Raw genomic sequence first — 21,929 nt, 5'->3', positions numbered from 1 at the left:
AGGAAGGCCCTCTTTCACCTCTCCTTTTGTGTGAGGTCACCCCTGTAATGCAGTCTCTATGGAAACAGGCCTCTCCCAATAGGGGTGAATGTACTCAACGAAAATTTCATTACTAGGTGTTTGTTAAAAATGCTCCGGTGCTCACATGTCACGTCTGTTTGAAATCACCTTCCTCCCTTTATTTTCTCATAGGTGAATGCAAGCATGGTTGATGATGATGAAGACGAAGAGAAGGTATTTTATCTTCACTTTCCTTCCCCTTAAGGAAAATATGTTTTCTCTATGTGTACTACTATGAAGTAGTATTCCTGATCTTGGCTCTTTTTTTCCATTGGTGCTGATGCTTATCCCATGATTCTGTAAAATGAAGTGGATTGTTGGGATGCTACCCCAAGGCTTCCCTAACCAAGCCTGGTACCCTTTAACAGCTGGGTGGGCTGGGACAATGCAAATTAAGTGTCTTGTCCAAGGACACAGATTGGTAGCATGACTTGAATCCAGGCCTACATGTTGGCAGCCCAACTCCTTATCCCACTGCACTACCTGTTCTAACATATATAATATAAATGGACTGTATTTATATAGCGCTTTTCCATCTCCATCAGACGCTCAAAGCGCTTTACAAATAATGCCTCACATTCACCCTGATGTGAGGGTGCTGCCATACAAGGTACTCACAACATACCGGGAGCAACTAGGGATTTAAGGACCTTACCCAAGGGCCCTTATTGATTTTCCAGTCAGGCTGGGATTTGAACCGAGGTTCCTCTGGCTTCAAGCCCAACACTTTAACCATTAGACCTTCACCTTCCCTAAATATAATATAATAATATGTAGCTTAAACACTGAAAGTTGTAATGTTTTCTAACTAGAAGCTTGCATGGTTTCCCAAAAGGTGTGTGCACTGATCTTATCTTTTAAAATAGCTAACAATGTTTATACAGTCATTTGATGAGTGTTGTTGCATATTTGGATTAGAAAGACTTGCAAACGTAGAAATTATTGTAACTTATATGAATAAATTTGTGAGCAAATCTGCACATCAGATGCAGCACGGTGTCTTAGCGGTTAGCACCGTTCCTACTGTTGGGACTACTTCCCGCTTGGCCCTTTCCGTGTTGAGTTTGCATGTTCTACCCTTGTTTGAGTTGGTGCTCCAGGTTCTCCCACTTCCAAAGACATACAGGTTAGGTAAACTGGGAAAAAAATTAAATTGACCATAGGTGTGTGTTTTTCTGTCTATATATGGCCCTGCAATAGACTGGCGTCCTGTCCACCTCTCACCCAATGACCATTGGGATGGGTTCCAGCTCCCCTGTGAGACTTAATTGGAATACACTGAAAATGAATGAATGAATTTGTTGTTGTTGGGGGTTTTTTTGCATTTGCATTTGCTTCTATTTCACAGCATGATTTTTTTTCTCCCCCTTGCTTCGTGTATTTCACTGTTGCTGTGGTCATATTAGCGATTCAGCAACGGTTGTGTACATCCAGTCTGCTGTGTTTGCAGTTTGAAGATTATATTTGCACATATGCAATGTTAATACAACAGGTTTTACTGTTAGTCAAATCACTAACTGGGTAGCTGCTGGACTTTGATTGATAAACATATTAGTATCAATATACTACATTACGAGGTCTGTTAGAAAAGTATCCGACCTTATTATTTTTTTAAAAAACCATATGGATTTGAATCACGTGTGATTGCGTCAGACAAGCTTGAACCCTCGTGCGCATGCGTGAGTTTTTTCATGTATGTCGGTTGCGTCATTCGCCTGTGAGCAGGCTTTGAGTGAGGTGTGGTCCACCCCTCTCATCTATTTTTTATTGCGAATAAATGTCTGAACGATTTTGAGCTTTGCTGCATCAATTTATTCCAGAAACTGTGAGAGACCTCCAGGTGGACACCGTTCGAAAAATTAATATGGCTTTCAGGGACGATTTTATGGGGATTAAACAGATTATGGGGTGTTACTGTCGCTTTAAGGACGGCCCACAACAGAGTGAGTGACGCATGCAGACAGGCACAGTTTCTTCTTATTTGTACTGTGGTACAAATAAGAAGGCGCATATTAAACAAATATGTAGGACTGCCTTTTTGCATTTACGCAATATCTCTAAAATCAGAAAGGTCTTGTCTCAGAGTGATGCTGAAAAACTAATTCATGCATTTATTTCCTCTAGGCTGGACTATTGTAATTCATTATTATCAGGTTGTCCTAAAAGTTCCCTAAAAAGCCTTCAGTTAATTCAAAATGCTGCAGCTAGAGTACTGACGGGGACTAGCAGGAGAGAGCATATCTCACCCGTGTTGGCCTCTCTTCATTGGCTTCCTGTTAATTCTAGAATAGAATTTAAAATTCTTCTTCTTACTTATAAGGTTTTGAATAATCAGGTCCCATCTTATCTTAGGGACCTCGTAGTACCATATTACCCCATTAGAGCACTTCGCTCTCAGACTGCAGGCTTACTCGTAGTTCCTAGGGTTTGCAAGAGTAGAATGGGAGGCAGAGCCTTCAGCTTTCAGGCTCCTCTCCTGTGGAACCAGCTCCCAATTCAGATCAGGGAGACAGATACCCTCTCTACTTTTAAGATTAGGCTTAAAACTTTCCTTTTTGCTAAGGCTTATATTTAGGGCTGGATCAGGTGACCCTGGACCATCCCTTGGTTATGCTGCTTTAGACGTAGACTGTGGGGGGGTTCCCATGATGCACTGTTTCTTTCTCTTATTGCTTTGTATGCATCACTCGGCATTTAATCATTAGTGATCGATCTCTGCCCCCCTCCACAGCATGTCTGGTTCTCTCCCTCAGCCCCAACCAGTCTCAGCAGAAGACTGCCCCTCCCTGAGCCTGGTTCTGCTGGAGGTTTCTTCCTGTTAAAGGGGAGTTTTTCCTTCCCACTGTAGCCAAGTGCTTGCTGACAGGGGGTCGTTTTGACCGTTGGGGTTTTTCATAATTATTGTATGGCCTTGCCTTACAATATAGAGCGCCTTGGGGCAACTGTCTGTTGTGATCTGGCGCTATATAAAAAAAAAGTTGATTGATTGATTGATTGATTGGTACGGCCAAATCATCTCTTAAGGGGAAAAAATTGCGGAATTGGTTGTATAAAAATAATGTCAGCACATTTCTCCTGTCACTGCTGTACTTAGTTTAAAATGAAACCCAAGTTGCATGCTGCTGGTGGTTAAATATGGTTGACCCTGTAGCTATGATCCTTGCTTATGTGTGTGTGTATATATATATATATATATATATATATATATATATATATATATATATATATATATACGAGGGCTGTCAATAAAGTAACGGTCCTTTTTATTTTTTCAAAAACTATATGGATTTCATTCATATGTTTTTACGTCAGACATGCTTGAACCCTCGTGCGCATGCGTGAGTTTTTCCACGCCTGTCGGTGACGTCATTCGCCTGTGAGCACTCCTTGTGGGAGGAGTCGTCCAGCCCCTCGTCGGAATTCCTTTGTCTGAGAAGTTGCTGAGAGACTGGCGCGTTGTTTGATCAAAATTTTTTCTAAACCTGTGAGACACATCGAAGTGGACACGGTTCGAAAAATTAAGCTGGTTTTCAGTGAAAATTTTAACGGCTGATGAGAGATTTTGAGGTGAGACTGTCGCTTTAAGGACTTTTCACGGTGCGAGACGTCGCGCAGCGCTCTCAGGCGGCGTCATCAGCCTGTTCAAGCTGAAAACCTCCACATTACGCTCCGCCACAGGAAAAACACCTCTGTTGAAAGCCTTAAGGACAAGTTGGAACATGTCCTGCTGTTAAACAATTTCTCATATACTCACTCCCCTGAAAGCCATCAAAAGCCGCCTGGATTTTACAAATGGTTATCAACACGGAGGTGTTTTTCCTGTGCCGCTGCACCACGTCGGCTGCGTCCCGACGCGCGGATCCGTCCGCACGTCTTTCATTAAAAAAATCTCCTTTAACAGTGGAATATCCGGATAAAATGCTGAAACCGACTTCTTCTGAAACTTCTCTGTTCTCTCACGACGTCCTGGATCAATAGAGCCTGAAATGTGGAGGTTTTCAGCTTGAACAGGCTGACGACGGCGGCTGAGAGCACTGAGCGACGTCTCGCACCGTGAAAAGTCCTTAAAGCGACAGTCTCACCTCAAAATCTCTCATCAGCCGTTAAAATTTTCACTGAAAACCAGCTTAATTTTTCGAACCGTGTCCACTTCGATGTGTCTCACAGGTTTAGAAAAATTTTGGTCAAACAACGCACCAGTCTCTCAACAACTTCTCAGACAAAGGAATTCCGACGAGGGGCTGGATGACTCCTCCCACAAGGAGTGCTCACAGGCGAATGACGTCACCGACAGGCATGGAAAAACTCACGCATGCGCACGAGGGTTCAAGCATGTCTGACGTAAAAACATATGAATGAAATCCATATAGTTTTTGAAAAAAATAAAAAGGACAGTTACTTTATTGACAGCCCTCGTATATATGTATATATATATATATATATATATAGTAAAGATGATTTCTAGCAGGGAATTTGGATGTACTGTATGCGTTATTTTAGCACACTGATAATGACAGTTACTTCTCCACAGTTTCCTTTGAACCAAAAATAGACTATTTTTATGCATCCAAAATGAGGGCAGCATGTGTGAAACAGTTGTAGCACATGTCTTTATTCTGTTCCTTTGGGTATTCAGTGTCACTCCAGAAATGCATTCCACAAAGATACACCTATCCTTTGAATCTTTGTGAATCAAATTTAAACAATATTATCAGTTTCTGCAGTTGTCTGTGATAAAAATGCATCACCTTCATTTACCAACATTACCCTGCACTCCACTGGTGCAGCAGGGCATTGCCATTGCTTGTGTGTGTGTGTGTGTGTGTGTGTGTGTGTGTGTGTGTGTGTGTGTGGTGTGTGTGTGTGTGTGTGTGTGTGTGTGTGTGTGTGTGTGTGTGTGTGTTTTTCAATGTATAAAACAGCCCAGAACAACAGTTTCATCAAACTTAGGAAAAATACATTTTTTAGGCCAATTCCGCAGCCAGTAGAAAAACTGACCAGCTAATCATTTGTCCTTACCTGGTATATGTGATACCATGATAATGCCATGCATATATATATATATATATATATATATATATATATATATATATATATATATCATAACTTTTTTTAGGGTAGTCCAACAACCAGTAGGGCCAGAGAGATGATTCAAAGCTCACATTTATCAGTTAATCATTTGTCATTATACAGTATAAGTGACACCATCATAACGTTATAAAAACAGCATAGCTGTGAGTGACAGTGTGAATGAGTTTGTGTGTCTCTAGTTTGTCTGACCCTTAACTGGAATAAGCAGGTTTAGATAATTAATTACTTTTTTATATCTCTACAATCACTAGTTTATCCAAATCTTGTATTAATCAGGTAATCAGATAACATGGCATGGTATAAGCAATGTCAGGCTAATGTCATATGTCTTGAAACAATGTTGCAATTATGCAAAAATCACATTTTTAGACTATCGCCACAACCAGTGGGGTTAGTAAGGTGATCCAAAGCTTACAAATCGACTAATCATTAGCCATTAAGTGGTACTGTAGAGGTAGCACAAACTGTAAAACACATGGTTCAGATTGGATAAGGATTTCTCAAGCCAAGTATCAGATCATTTTTGGATCACCCCCCCCCCCCCCCCCAAAAAAAATCCAAACAAAACAGAAATTTGTTTTTCATGAAAGAAAACAAACAACAACAAAAAAACTTAATGAACAAAGAAAACAAGGAACGTTTTGCCTGTGGTGCTGAATGAAAAATGAAAAAAATGTCCAAAGTTAAAAAAGTACTTAGTTGTTGTTATAAATTGCAGTATGAAGTGTATCAGTGACTAAAAAAAAAGAGTCTTTGTCAAAATCATTAAAAGTAAAAAAAAAAACTAAGAAATGGAGCAAAGCTGATCTATTAACTTCAAAGTTTTATTTTTTTTTAAAACGAGATGAGGATGTCTACATTGTCTTGCGAGGGGGGTAACGAGAAAAAAGAATTGTAAACAATTAGATAATTATAATAAAGATTTTATAATTTTTTAATATTTGTTTTCTTTTTGGGTAAACTCATAATTCTACCCTCCAAATTCATTCAGGGCAGTGGTCTTGTGGCACAAATGATCGTAAAAAAAGTCAGGAATACAGTACTTGTTATTTTCGGGTCTTCTGGAGTTTCTGCAAGCTGCACAGGAAAGAGACGATGCATGCTTTCTCTTCAACTTCTTTAATTTTTGAGAGTTTCTGTCTTCTTTTTACCCGAGGCCAACATATGGCCATCGGGCATTGTGAAGACCTGGTGTCCATCCGTCTGTCCGTCCATCCATCCATCTCTCTGTCTGTCCATCCGTCCATCCATGTGTCTGTGTACAGCTCTATTATAGCCACAGTCTTCAAATTCACAGGGAAAATTCTTGGGACACAGACCTTGGACAAGTTTGATGATGGCGAACCTTGACATACTTTAAGAGGTATTTTGAGAGGTTAAAATCTCACATTCTGTGAGAACCTGTTCCATTTTGTTTGTGAGTGTTTGTGACAGCCAATCAGATCTCTCCAAAACCACTTCGTTTTGTGTGTTTATATACATGTTTCTCATATATTATGGAAAAGCTAGCAACAAATAAATAAATACTTGTACTTCTAAAACTGAAAATGGCATTTTTGGAACCTAATAACACCTCTGAAGTTATTTCGCGGATGTTAGCATGGTGACGTCACAGGTTGGTAGCTCGCTGAAAAACTGTTTTGTTTGTGTGTAAATATATCCTCTTTGTTATATATTATGTAAAAGCGATGAATAAACACTTCTAAAACTGAAAACGCTGTTTTTACAAACTTAATAATACCTCTGAAGTAATTTAAAAGACATTTAGCAGATGTTAGCGTTCAGTCTCTTCAGTTTAGTTTTTGAGTGGTGGGGGATGACAGCCAATCAGACTAGAGCTGCACCGTGACATCACAGTCTGGTTGCTGGTTTTTGGAACCTAATAATTACTTAAACAACTGCAAATTATAAAGAACACAATGCTCATACGGCCGAGGGTATTTTAACATACCTTTATTTTTTTTTCATGTGCAAGTGCCCTGAGTGTGCAGCAAGCAGAGCACGACACCATTTTTAACAGGCAGCAATCATGAAGGCATGACATGAACACACACAGCTGCTTTAACCTCCACCCAGACTGTAATTTTACTGTGACTGCATTGCTTTTAATGCAGTTGTCACTTTAAAAACAAGGCAACATGACACAAAATCACACTTACGTAAACTATACTGTTAATCCACAGTTCACATGCATTCCGAACTGTGGTTGGCAGCTGTACGGATCACGGATCAGCTGTGATCCGTTACACCAGTATTGCCTGGTGTAAGTGGTATCATGATAATATTATGAAAACATCATGAAGCTAAGTCACTATATTCCAAAAACAACAGCCCCCAAATATGTGCAATCCATAGGGCCAGATGAACAGTGCTTGTCTTATTAGTCTCACTGCTACTACTCCTCCTATATGTTGAAATAACCATCATACTCAGAGCACAGTATTTTATGTCTGTACAGGGTATCATCAGCCCTCCTCCAGTGCTTTCATCGTCTAATGGATGTATTTACACATCAGTAACTATACTTTGTCACAACATTTTACTTGGTCATATGCAAAATATAATAATTGGCAGTGTAATGTATGTCTCTAGTGTCTTTAAAAAAAAATAAACAAACAGGAAATCTTTAAGTACCTGAGAATGTTAACTTGCCCTCAGAATATATTCAATTATACTCATCCAAATGTGTTCTGTAAAGAAGGAAGTGTTAACAGGAATGTGTATTATTGCTTTATGGCAATGAAGAATGGAACTAACGTAAAGCCTCCGAGCAGTGACCCTTTGCGCTGTGTGTCTAGGCCCAGGATTCATATCCATAATGCACTCAATATATTCTGTTGTGAAGACCTGGGGCAACAGAAAGAGCCAGCTTCTTTAAAAAAAAATAAAATAAAATACAGGCACATCCAGCAAATCCTGTCTGAAAGCATGGTCTAATTCACAGATGAAACTTGCATGATATGTCTGCGCACACAACGTGGGGAAGCTGCTTTTGCTATCATTGTTATAAACCGCAGCAGTGAATTTTAAATGCAACGAGGCTTTCTTTGTGCACTTTTAAATGTAACTGCTTCATTCCATCATTACTGAATCGTAGAATCAACATTTTTTTCTTGAAATAACAGAAGAACGTTTGCTATTTTAATTTTCATACATTCAGGAATGCTGGTGTCTTTCTAACAATACTCTTAATGTATTTTCAAACTCAATTCTTCACCCCGTAAAGGTTTTCGAAAAGGTTTTCTGTGAGCCCCTTAAGCTTTTTCACACTCGGAGGAAATGAAATATCTCATTTCATTTACTAATTAAGCAGTCGCACGTGTTTGTTTTAAGCTGTCAGCTTTAATTTAAAGTGGCTTATTTGAACGTCTTGTTATGGTCTCGCTGTCACTTGAATGTGATATCGTGCGGTTAGATCAAGCAGTGTAGCTTTACGCCTCCTATCAAAGTCTTCTTTAAAAATATTTGGGGTTAAAGAGTGATCAGTGTTAAATTTGATGACTTCAAAGCCTCTGTTCCCCCCTTCTTCCATGTCTTTCCTTTAACCATGTGAATGAAGGCTTTTTCCTCTGAGAAGGTTATGATTACCACTCATATATGTTTCTACCCCTCCACTCACCTCCCCCTTTCCCCCCTTGAGGAAGGAAATATGTAAACCTCACAGTCAGAGCACCAAGAATGTGAAGGCATAACGTTAAAGAGAGACGAAAGGCAAGGCGGCATTACAACGGGATAATACAGAACAGATTCTCTGCCTGTGAACAAATCTGTCCTCAGGGGGGAAGAGACAGCTTACAAATTATGTGCGGGCAAAGTGACTTCCCTTTGGCCTTGGGTATCAATTGTGCAGATAGACAATATTTAATCATAACATAAAGAAACAGAGAGCCAAAACAACTCCGCAGAGCTCCAACAGGAATCAACAGAGAAGATGAAACAGCCTTTTTTCATTGCCCGCCGGCTGGTGATGCCGGTCTGGCGTATAGTGCATGACGCCCCGGGGAGTTGGGAGTTAGGGGGGGTGGGGTGTGTGGAGGTTGTGAGGGGTGGTAATAGCGGTGCTATACTGACCTGGGGGGTCTCACCCGATCCTCCACAGTCACCACTATGTCTCCTTGAGCACACCAAACCAGACCGATCCACGGTGCGCACGATGAGAGCGCTCCGGCACATTAAACCTCCGAGAGCCCTTTGTGTGTTTCAGTGCAGTGAATCGTTTGTTAGCTTATTTTAGCGCCATGTGAGATAATTTGCCAGCAACACAGGTGTTTTTCATTGAGATGCACATCTCATATGTTTGCCAAAAAAAAAAAAAAAAAATCACTAGAAAAATATCCAACGCGAGAACTCAAATTTGGCTCAGTTTATTCCAATTAAAATGGTGCTAAATGAGCTTTTTTTCCCCAGCATTTGATAACAGCCCACGTCTGTGAGAGTATGTTTACTTTTGTGCAGGAGATCAAATTTGTTCTCTATTACTCCATCTTAAAAGGAAGCCTTTTTACAATTTTATCTGAAATGAGAATATGATTTCACACAGGTTTCCTAATCAGTCCACGTTCAGGATTCGTTTAGTCCTTCCCCGCTTTAACCGTTCCTTCCTGTATCAGCGAGGGATCTTTTTCACTGTATCTCATTTTGTTTTCTTTGTTGCCTTGCAAAGAGAAATGAGCGAAGATGAAGAATATCACCACATATTTAATGTACGAAGAGCTTAAATTGTGGTCACTGTGGAGATAGTCGGTTTCAGGAATCTTAAAGGAGATGGGTAATGATAATCACAAGAGCTCAGCCTCTTGATGCACACTTCAGAGTACATCCATTTGTTTGTTTTTCTTTTAGAAATGAAAGCTGAAGTGGTTTCTCTGTATTCTTGCCAGAGCTGTATTCCTGACTAAATTTAACTTGCATTTATACCAGTTGCAGTTAAGTAATGCTTCATATCTCCAATTTGATTTGAATTGTATGTTTTGTAATTAGACCACTTAAAGCTGTAGTCCCTTTGGAGTTTGTATGCTTTAAACTACACAAAAAGAGTTTCTTCAGCATCATTGTAATTTTTTTACTTAGTATTCAAATAAAGGATTCAAAATCTTATATCACCAATATGCTCGAAATTCACCTCACCTGCTAAGAACTTAAGATTTTGACCCACATGAGTTGATGTACAAGATACTATACAAGAAGAAGATAATACAAGATGCCATGACACACTCAGTTTCCATTCTGTTGCTGTTCAAGGGTCAAAGGTCATATTTTGGGGTGGAAGGGGTGTTCCTAATGACACTGCTACACTACCTTTGCTAGCATTATATAGCCCACAAAATGAGGTAGGCCTTCCTCTGATAAAAACTGCCAAAAATGACAACAATGAACACAGTTACTAAACATGGTGTCCACAGGTGTTCCAGCCATGGACATTTTGGAAGCCCATTTCGAACACTTGTACCCGCAATCTAGTTCTTTCAGTCATGATCCAACCCTCATGACCATTGGTGAGAGTAGGAATGACGATTGACCAGTAGAGCAAGAGCTCTGCCTTTTGGCTCAGCTCCCTTTTCATCACAATAGTACGTCCTCGCACTCGTGAACAAGACCCCAAGGTACTTGAACTCCTTCACTTGGGGCAAGATCTCATGCCCTACATGGAGTAGGCAATCCATCGGTTTCCTGCTGAGAACCATGGCCTCAGATTTGGAGGTGCTGATCCTCATCCCAGCCACTTCACACTCGGCAGTGAACCAACCCAGTGAGTGTTGGAGGTCACAGGCTGATGAAGCCAACAGGACCACATCATCTGCAAAACGCAGTGATGAGACCCTGAGCCCACCAAACCGGAAACCCTCCTCCCCCTGACTATGCCTCAATATCCTGTCCATGAATATTACAAACAGGATTGTTGACAAGGCGCAGCCCTGGCAGAAGCCAACCCCCACCCCCACCAGAAACAAGTCTGGCTTACTGCCAAGTACCCGAACACAGCTCTCGCTTTGTGAGTATAGAGATTGGATGGCCCTGAGAAGGGATCCCCTCACTCCATACTAGCACAGCACCTCCCACAGTATCTCCTGGGGTACCCGATCATAGACCTTCTCCAAGTCCACAAAACACTTGTAGACTGGGTGGGCATACTCCCAGGCACTCTCCAAGATCCTGGTAGACTGAAGAGCTGGTCGGTTGTTCCACAGCAAGGTTGGAACCTGCATTGGTCCTCTTCAATCAGATCGACTCTCAGCTGAACCTTCCTTTCCAAAATCCTGGAGTAGACTTTACCAGGGAGGCTGAGTAGTGTGATGCCCCTGTAATTGGCACACACTCTCTGGTCACCCTTTTTAAATATGGGGACCACCACCCCAGTTTGCCACTCCCTAGGCACTGTCCCAGACCTCAACACAATGTTGAAGAGACATCTCATCCAAGACAATCCCTCCACACTCTTTTATCTTTATTTTTTCAATATTCAGATTAAACAACATGTCCCTTTTTATTAAAACAAAGTGTTAGGGTTAATTTAGTGTTAGAGCTCATTCAGGGTGTGAAAGATGTCATTTCTGGCAGAAATGTACATATTATGGCAGATTTTTTGTTAACAAAACATCCTAAGATGGAATGTCTTTGTCCAAAATGTCCTTTGTTGGAACATCCTATACCCACTTGTCCTCATTCAACATGTCCATGCCTGAAACGTCCTACACTGAGTAGACATCAGCCATCAGAGATCCCTTTGGGCAAAACTACAGATAAAATCACAAAATGTTTCACCTAGAAGTTTTGCTGGATATCTGCTGGACAGGTAAAACACCAGTTGTCAAGATTAATGCTACTTACAGCTACAAAATTGTTACTCAATTTTGCCAAAATGTGTGAATGGGAAAGACACACACTTTATTGTAGCTTTATTGGATGTATTTTTCTGTGTTGGAAAACTGACATTTTGAAGGCAACATAAACTTCAAATCTTATGAATGTGCATTCTCCTTTATGTCGTCTGCAAGATCTCATGGATTGAACTCATTGTTTTGCCATGTTGATACCTTACCAGCAATAAAGTTACCTGCAACTCTGTGACATACACCACAGACATAACGGCACTTAAAAAAAAAAGCTACATTCTAGCAAAAAGTAAATTCTATCAATTTTCTGAAAAATCCAAAGGGGACTATACCTTTAAGCATAAATGGAAATATGAAAAGCATATAAGCTATGTAGGGCCCCATATGAGGCACGTGAGTGATCACCGTGCACAGCAGTGGGTCTGTCAGGAGCTCACCGACACAGATTGTAATAGCTTTTAGCAAACTCAAACAGTTTTCCTTGTTTTCAAAATAAACTCAGGATAAAGAGCTCAATTAACACCTGAGGTAGAGGAAGAGGACTTGCATGCAGATTTGCTCTGTTCCTCAAAGCAGCGGAGAGCGGTAAGACGATGCATAAACACGCTTGATAGTCTTCACTCCCTGTGAGATGTTAATCTGAAAGAAAGCATATTTGTGAGAGTTTTTCCTTTTTTGGACAGCGCAGAGCCTCCAGTGTCTGTCCAGATCCGAGCCTGCTGGGGGGGTGCTCTATGAGTGTGGGAATTGCTCTCTTCCTGCTCTTTTTGGCGGAGAAGAGTGGGACTGATGGTGGGGAGTCGCTGTGTTCCCAAGGGCTGCCTCATGAAGCTCTGATAAAGGCATTCTGTCTGGACCCTGTCAGTGTGCACAGACTTGGGCTTTGGCTGACTTGTAGCGTAAACATATAGACATCCTGAAGCCTCCTGTTAGAGTCCATCAGATTATCCTCCCCCAGTACCCTCATTGCCTGTCTCCCTCTGACTCTTCCTCTCCCACCCTTCTCTCTGTCATCATTCCTGTCATTATTTCCTCCTTTTGATGTGAAGCTTCTCAGCCCTCTTTAGCTTGTGTTACTCGTGTTATTTCTAGTTACTCCTCTGCCTCTGGAAGGCTTCAGTGTCATTGCTGTTTCCAACCTTGATGCAATCATATTTATTATATTTGGAACCATCCACCCCCCACAACATGTTGAGATATTGCTCTGCCAGACTCAGTCGTTATTATGTCAGCACATTAAAAGCAAATATCTGCAGCACTCATGCATAGTATAAGAAGCTGGAAGGTGAAAGCAGGCGCACCATGTAGGATTTCTTTCATTTCTCTCTAGTGGGGAGATTGCAGACTCTATTCTGTCACCAATTACAATTTTGTTGGCTTTCACATTTTCACTTCTTTGGCAATGAGAATTCATGTTGCCATGCATTGTCTTCTGATAAGCAATATGTATGCTCCTCCATTACTCAAAAATGAAGGTTCTCAAAATTGTTAGCTTGCATGAGCAATTAGCAGACCATGTATAAAGGAGCAACCACTAAGTCCTTTTCAATTCCATATAACGCTAAATCACCACCTAAGTCATCCCAAGGTGCTTCACAAGGGTCTTCATGTTCCTTCAGTCTTCTGGTCGCACTGCAAAATGTACAACTCCTCACTCGGGGGGCGAGTAACAGGAAAACAGAGGACGGGAAGGAGAGGAACAGTAGTAGTAGCAAGTAAGCCAGTAGTGAGTAGTATTACTGGTATTTATATTTGAGTATTTATATTTAGAGTTGCAGTAGGGGTGGTGGCCAAGTGGTTAGTACACTTGGTTTCAGTTTGGAAGGTTCCCGGTTCCCACCCCACCCCTGCCACATTTCTCCATGTTATGTGGAGTTGCGTTAGCAAGGACATCCAGCGTAAAACTTGTGCCAATTCAACATGCAGATCCACCACAGATTTGCTGTCATGACCCCGAGTGAAAACAAGGCAGCAGCCGAAGGGACTTACTGTTTCTATTTGTTGTTGTCCATTCGGCTGCTCCCGTTTTTGTTAGGGGTTGCCACAGCGGATACAGCCAGATCTGCACTGGTATTTGGCACAAGTTTTACACCGAATGCCCATCCTGACGCAACTCCAGTTTTACCTGGAGAAACACACACAGCCACTGGTGTTCCAAAGAGGTCTCCCATCCAAGTCCTAACCAGATCCTGCACTGCTTAGCTTCTGAGATCTGACGGGATCAGGCTGACACAGAGCAGACCAGCTGCAATACTTACTGTTTATATTTGCAATTTTTTTTTTTTTACTTTCACTTTTGATACTCTGTGTGCTTCTTACCCTGTATGCTGCTACACAGTGCTGCTGGAACCTCAGTTTCCCTGAGGGAGTCTTCCCAAGGGATTAATAAAGTTCTGTCTAATCTAATGCAAAAGATGGACTATGTATGTCCCTTTTGCGCTACTGTATTAGCATGGTGATGTAACATGACGGCCTGCATGAAGGGGTCCACTTCCATATATATATATATATATATATATATATATATATATATATATATATATATATATAGCTCAGGAAAACACTTCAACTCACTGCTGCAGGTTACACACTAATGAACAGATGGTTACACATCCTACGCACTATAGTTTTTAAGATTTGGACTGACAGCTTAAAAAATACAAGTCCAAACTTGTCCTATGCAGGTGGCCGGAGTGGGATCTCTCCTAACCTGAGAGGCCTCTGCTCTTCTTGTGTGCGTCGTCTTGTCTTGCTGATTGCGGATGGTATTTTCTGCACTTTTCATCTACCAGAGTGTCTTGATTGTGCTGCACTTGTGCAACAGCTCTATTGTGTGTGGTGGACAAAAGATGCGAATCTTGCAGCCCTCCACATAACAGCTTCAGAGCACTGAGTTTGTCTCATCTTCAAAAGCGTAGTACAGTGTTTGCTCATTATGGGCTATTCAATAGATAAATCACACATAATAGCACGGCAGAGATAAACTACTCTTTGTCTGCCCTGCCCAACAATTGACATAAGGTCTGCCTCATCACGCTTTGTGCTTTTTTTTTTAATCATTTTTAGCAACCTGGAAAAAAGGGCTTGATGGATAAGTTCCATATGGTGCAGGAAGTAGTGCTGGTTGTACAGAACTGTTTGGAGGAAATCGCAAACATCGGAGAGCGAATCAAGAAGTAACTTCACTATTACTGCTTACTCTGATTTTCCAAAGTTATACATTTACAGTATAAGACATTTACAATTTCGCTGACCTAATTATGATTTCACAGCATATTCAACTGGTCGGTGCCATTCTTATCTTGCATGGCCTTCTTGGTGCTGTTTGTGGCAACTGCAGTATTATATTATATCCCACTGCGATATATTGTGCTGATATGGGGTAAGTGTGAAAACAAATTTACATTTATAAAATTATAAAGGAGTTTTTTGTTTTATTTTGTTTTGCTGGTATGGTAAAAGCAGATGATCACCCCCACTAAGTCCGGTCTGCTTAAAGTTTCTTCCTATAATTAAAAACGCTTGAAAGAGTTTTTTCCTTACCACTGTTGCCAATGTGCTTGCTCAGGTGGTGGGTAAGGTTTAGACCTAACTCATGTGTAGCGCCTTAGGGCGACTTAAGTTGTGATTTGGCGTTGTATACATAAATGAAATTGAATTATCATCACTTAGGAAACATTTGCTCCATTCCTTGCAAAACTGTCACCAAAACATCCTTTTAAATAGTAGTTTAATGAAACACTCATCCCCTTATTACTGCAAATCTGCAATTTAATAAAGTACAGTCAATTTAGAACTGTTCCATCCCAACACCTCTGCAAATGCACAAAGATCAGACTGCAGCAGAGGTTTCCTTCGCTCAGTGTGGGCTGGTGTAGCTGTGCCCAGCAGAAACAAGGCCTAGTGTTTGTGTGAAAACAAAGTGGAGGTAGAGTAGCAAGCTGTATATAATACATGATGTCCTTGGGCAGTCTGTAGGCTCCTGGTCTAGCCTCTCATTATCTGCAGTAGTCTCAGAGAATAGACAGTCATCTCAGTGGTCAGGGAGATATGCTGCCCTTAACAGGCTCTCCTCCTCCAGCTGTAAGCCCACAACCACTGTACTTCCACACTGCCTTCAACACAATCAATACAGAAAAAAAAAAAAAATAAATATTTCAAACAAAAAACGCACAGTCTGAGACACTCCTCTACCTCCCCAGTTAACTCCCATCTCTGTGGTTGCAAGGCAAGCCTTTCAAGTTGCTTGCACATATTTAAGTCCTTAGGTTCTTTGTCTGCATGTTGAGTTACAGCCAGTACCAAGCTGTGAATATAATGGTCCCATTACAAGACCCAAGAGATGCGTTGTCTCTGCACTACTGCAGAGTAAATATAGACGTGCGAGAAACAATCCAGTCGGAGCTCTTGTGGAAAGAAAACTAAGAACTGAAAACTAAGTGATTAGAAGAAAAAAGTTGTATTTGTTTTTACAATTAAAAGTAGCAGATACCTTTGCGTGAGCATCGGATGATGTCCTTATGTCAGACTTGACATTTGGATACAGGATATCAACTCAAAAAGTATCGTATGAATTAGCTGACACTATATTACTGGAAACTCTCTTGACAGATAAGCCTGCACAACTTCATGTGTTTATATTTTTACACTGCGAAACTGTGTAAAAATACGAGTACCAGCGTGACACCTTTATTTATTAATGTGTTCTTGTTTTCACAGGCGTTAACAAATTTACCAAGAAGCTGCGCAGCCCATATTCTATTGACAATAATAAAATACTGGATTTCCTCAAGAGGGTGCCTTCTGATGTTGAAAAGGTAAGGGTCCAATTTTACATACAGATAGGGAGGGAATTCCCTGAAGATGTCTGCATTATTTGCTGTGCCAGAATTCCCAAGTGTTGCAGAAATATATCCTCTGGCTTTGTTTGATTATTAATGGACTCTTGCCTTTAAAGCAGCCTTGGCCCAATTATTTGTCGGTGCAGCTCGGCGTTGTTGCTGTAGTGCCACAGAGAGGAGACGCTCAGATCTGTCCCCAACAATATTGCTGCAGTCTTGTCTGTTGTGAGCAATTCTGCCTCTCTGATTGAAGCGCTGTGACATAAAAGTTGCTGATTGGCCGAGGGGCTGACAGAGGGGTCCTGACGTCTCTGGCTGTTGTGTCAGTGCCGAAACTCTGATGTGGTCTCAGTCACTTCAGGGTGGTAGAGTCAATTATTGTAGTCATGAGCCGCCATCTTCTTGCTGGCTGCCATATGTGATTACATATTAGCCATGGTTGATATGTCATTTGCATTTACATCACGCAGCTAAGGAGAGCTGTCAGGGTGCAATAAGTGGTCTCGACCGCTCGCTCTTTTCCGACTGAGAATTTCGCTCAGCCAGGAAATGAAGTGCCACCGTTCCTTCATCTCCCAGTAAGTCACCAGGCAGAATTGAGCGAAAAATTCCTGACAGTCAGGAAAGACACTTCCACCCGGGTCTGTTTCGCTGCGGTGTCCTCTTGCAGCGAGGCATTGCTGACTTCTCTGTGATGTTGGCGGGAGCCTGTGTTGTTTGAGATTTGGCTGACTGAGTTGGCAAAACAAGGTAGTGAATACATTTTGATTCTGACTCCTTTGTATGGGTTTTTCCCATCGGGATACAATGTTGGCGCTTTGAAAAACGACTCACTTTCAAATCCCGCGGAAACAATACTTTTTAGTTGGGTTTAAAAGCGAAACTACATCTTGAAAATAGCTCCAATCATAAAACAAAACACCGTTAAGATTCGTCATAAGTGTATTTTATTATGTACTCTGTAAAAAAAAATAACCTCAACATTATATACACAAGAGACCCAAAACAATAGCCCACATATTTTGTTTTTTGACTTAGAGCTTTAATCCTCTGATAGGTGTGGACACAAAAACACCACAAAGACTGAAAATTGACTCCTGTCTTTCAAGCAAATGTGACTTGGCAATTAGTGCCTGTGCACATCTACAAAGTCTCCCTCAAACGGGGACTTCTGACAACACCGTGTCTGTCCTGAAATAAGAAGCATCTGTCAGTTCTGAGGACAGTTTCATGTTCTGATGCATGAGGCAGTCACTTTGTTCCCACATTCCATCTCCCATTCTAATAATGGAGACCAGCTAATTAGCATACAGTTCTTACCTTTATTCAACAGATTTTGCCGTATTGTTTGAGCTCAGCAAGCCGGCTTCAAACGCAAGTTTTCCAATTCCAGCCCTTCTCCTTTTCAGTTCACTCTATGATCAGTCTTTGCTGGATTATGGTAACAAATCTGAATAAAAAGTAAATTGAAAATTAAATCTTAATTTTGTCAATGTAAAAGACAACACGATTTTACAACATGAGTTCATGTTGTCGATCCGCATCAACATCAAGGCGTTGATGAAAAGGAAAAATGGAAGGCTGCAAAGACACACGAGAAAATCATTCCTGAAGCTTAATTCTACAATCATGTAGCAGAGAGAAACAAGTTCAGATGTCATATTTCAGTCCTATTTTGCCTGAAGGAATCAAAGTCAGGATTGGTTCTTCCACAGCCATAAAGACAGTTACACATCAGCCAGTGCTGGAAACCTCTCGACTTAAACATCACATACTATTCTTAGGCTGCTGCAAAGTTTTCTTTAGGTGGCATAACTTATAGGGAGTGATTATGCAGTTTGCATCTCCCTCTCTGGCCTGGCAGGTCATCTGAAACACTTAATGTCTGTTTCTAATATTGTGATTGTGGTGCAGAATGGGGGGCGGAGAGGGGGAGTGGGGGGCATACGCTGGTACGGAATCCTTGACTCTTCAAATCCTTCCTCTCTGTGATTAATCCCCTCTGCTCCTGTGTTTAAAAAATGATTCATTACAGGCGAGCCCGCCTCGCTTTCCCCTGCACCAGCTCTCCTCAGGGGAGCCATTACCGTACGCTCCGCTGAGCTCGGATTACCTGCCTCTGACCAAACTCCTGTTTGTTTTTACAGGTGCAGTACAGCACGGTGAAGGCGCCCACCAGCCAGATCCTGTCGCGGAAGAAAAAGTAAGCGCGGCAGACATGCCGGATGAAAGGCTGGACCCCTTTTTTGAATACTGTACGACCCACTCCACCTGACAACAGTGCCCCGGTGCCGGCAGAGCCGGCAACCCCGTGCACCGCTCCATACCACCCTAACTCTAACCCCTGCTGCTGAGGGGCAGCCAGCCGCTCTCTGACGTGTGAGCTCGCCGCCCCTCTGACAGGAGCTGTGAACTGCAGCGGCTAGGAGGGCAGCACATGGTGCTGTCAATCACAGGCCCGGAGGTAAAGAAAAGAGAGTGCTGCAAAGCTCAGCCTTCATCTTTGGATATAATTTAAAAAACGGAATGAAAAGCATCGGGTTCGGCTTACCTTAGACCTCCACTCCTTTTTTTGACAAAGTGAGAAATTTCCCTTCAGGTAAAGTTATAAACCATGACAATATTTTCTTATATAATTAAATATGAGTGGCCATGCGTATTGCAGTGGTTTTGTGAATAACGAGAGCAAATATTAATGTTTTGTCAGGACAGAACACCAAATATTACTGTGCTTCTTTTAATATAAGGATTTGCTGTAAATAATATCTTAACTTATATCAATATAGTTTAGTGAAATTTCCACAGTTGTGTGTAACATACATATATATATATATTTTTTTTTTTTTTGCTAATTTTAAATCACTATCACACCTGGATTATCACATGAAGAATTTGTAAAAATCCTGAATAAAGAGCCTTGATCTGCTTTTTTTTTTCCATCTGGAGTTTTTTCAATAACTTCACTCTCGCGAGGATGGATTACACCACTTCTTTACTTGAATACACAGTAAACACATCTGATTACACAACACAGCCATTGGAAAGGAGCTCACACACCGGCCACTGCTGCGCCGTGGTTACCGAGCTCACATCAAAGCCGCATGGCTCCAGCACGCTTCCTAATGCATTGCTTTGTTGCCTCCTCACAATAACAGGGTCCAGATGAGAGAGAAAGAGCTCATATCACACAGCGAGTACGCTCTTCATCCTCCAGCACTTAGCGCTTTACAGTTCCACTGAAATCACCTGGCTTGTCGAATGGTTACACAAACAGATAGTCAGGTTTTTCCGTGTGGCGCTCTACATTAGATTGGAAAATGTATTCTGCTCAGTCAAATGTTTGGTGAAAATAAATGTTGCACAAAAAGATACGACTTTTTCTAATCAGCATTTTGATTTTTTTTTTTTTTGTATACATGTGGAGCCACTTTCATAGTATAACACTTACGTCAATACTTTTAAGTTTTGTAGCCTATTGTACTTTTTCAATATATGAGCTGCTTCACTGTCTTGCATGTGGGCACAGAAATGTTTCTTCTTTTTTCCGGTGGGGCGGGGGGAGTTTCATGCTACTATGCTTTTCTTTCCTTAAAGAGGTTTGCCTTTTTTCATCCTAATCACTGTTTTATTTTAGATGTTTTGAGTAGCACCTTTTCACACAGGATAACAATGAATTTAATCAAAGCATTATTTATTGAGAATACAAACACAGTGGTAGCAAGCAGAAGTTAACCGGCTAATTAATGTTATTGGACTGGGCAAAAAATAAAAATAAAATAAAAAGTCAGAGTAAATGCTTCTTGTCACTACCGATAAGGAAAAACATCATTAAAGTGTCCACTTGCATGGACCGCTTTTCTGCAGAATTAAACACATGCTGCTTTACCTCACGATATATGGTTAGCCTTACCTTAGCCTAGCCATCCTACTGTGTTGCAGTTGTCTACAGAATACTAACAAATTGACAGAGGTGGAGGGGCTAGGTTTGATGGAGTCTGCCCCTTTTCAAGTAGGACATGGTAGTCTAATGTAACTGTATCATCTGTGAATTTTTTAAAAAGTATACTTAGTGGGGTAAAGGTGGTCTGGGTAACTGATTATTTCAAAAGACGTTTTACCTGTTGAGTGGCAATCAGAAGCATTTGCTTTCAGTTTTTTTTTTTTTTGCCATGTCCAATAACAATAATTAGCCATTTAGCTTCTACTTGCAAATAGGGTGTTTTCATTGTAAATAAATAATGTCCTAAATTAATTCATTTTTTTCCTGAGTGAAAAGATGACCTTCAAAACATCTAAAAATAGAACCGAGGTTGAAAAAAAGCTATATACTTTTCATTTTGGCCCAAAACAACCAAATGAATAAACATATTGAAAAACAAAAATTAGTTGTTCCACCAACCCTAACCCTACCCACTTTTGTCCATTTTTTCTCCCAAAATTAGATTTCTAAAAAAACAAAGTTAACTTCAGCATTTTAATTGTGTATTTGTGAGTTTGCATTCAATCTGCCAGCTCTATCATGCTGAGTTCAGTTATACACTGGGAGTAGACGCTCTAATCACAGCTGTCATTTTGTTCTAGAGTCATCTGTTTCAAACAACGTGAAAATCAATGGAAACAAACCTTGTACTTGGGGAGCACAAAACAAGGTTGCACAGAAGTGCCAAAACTGAACGTTGTCATATGCAGCAAGATTTTGTATGTTTTTTTGTTTTGTTTTTGTTTTTTTTTGCTGATTTAAAAATTCTGGATTCAGCCAAACTGGTTTACTTTGATGAATGTAAGTGGTGCTGAAAACATTCATGTTTACCTGATGGTAAGCAGGTGAAGCAGGGTATTGTAATCAATCCTGTGTGTGTCTGTCTGTGAGTAAGATAAAAAAAAAGGTTGACAAATTTTCACCAAACTTAAATGGACAGATATCCCAAGAGAGTTAATTTTTTGAGGGGACTGGCCAAACGTCAAGGTCAACAAATACATGGTGTGAACAAAACATTATCTATTATATCTCTGCAACTACTAGGGTTAGAGAGATGATCTAAAGTTTACATTAATCAGCAAAATATTTGTGATTGATTGGTATAAGTGAAGTCACAAAAACATC

The 21,929-nt window shown here is 40.9% G+C and overlaps 1 protein-coding gene across 3 annotated transcripts in view; it reads left to right on the top strand.

Moving 5' to 3' along the window:
• The window catches only part of mctp2a (multiple C2 domains, transmembrane 2a), a 79,347-nt gene extending 59,867 nt beyond the window's left edge, over nt 1-19,480 (top strand). For all 3 annotated transcript variants that reach the window (XM_034176555.1, XM_034176556.1, XM_034176554.1), the window contains exons 19-23: nt 193-234; nt 15,051-15,160; nt 15,257-15,366; nt 16,704-16,801; nt 18,973-19,480. In XM_034176555.1, the coding sequence (XP_034032446.1) occupies nt 193-234; nt 15,051-15,160; nt 15,257-15,366; nt 16,704-16,801; nt 18,973-19,032 (420 nt within the window). In that variant the 3' untranslated portion in view covers nt 19,033-19,480. The remainder of the gene's footprint in view (nt 1-192; nt 235-15,050; nt 15,161-15,256; nt 15,367-16,703; nt 16,802-18,972) is intronic.
• Nucleotides 19,481-21,929: the final 2,449 nt, after the last annotated feature.

Source organism: Thalassophryne amazonica, chromosome 8, assembly GCF_902500255.1.
Source record: "Thalassophryne amazonica chromosome 8, fThaAma1.1, whole genome shotgun sequence".
Lineage (NCBI taxonomy): Eukaryota > Metazoa > Chordata > Actinopteri > Batrachoidiformes > Batrachoididae > Thalassophryne > Thalassophryne amazonica.
This window is presented reverse-complemented; position numbering and strand designations above follow the sequence as displayed.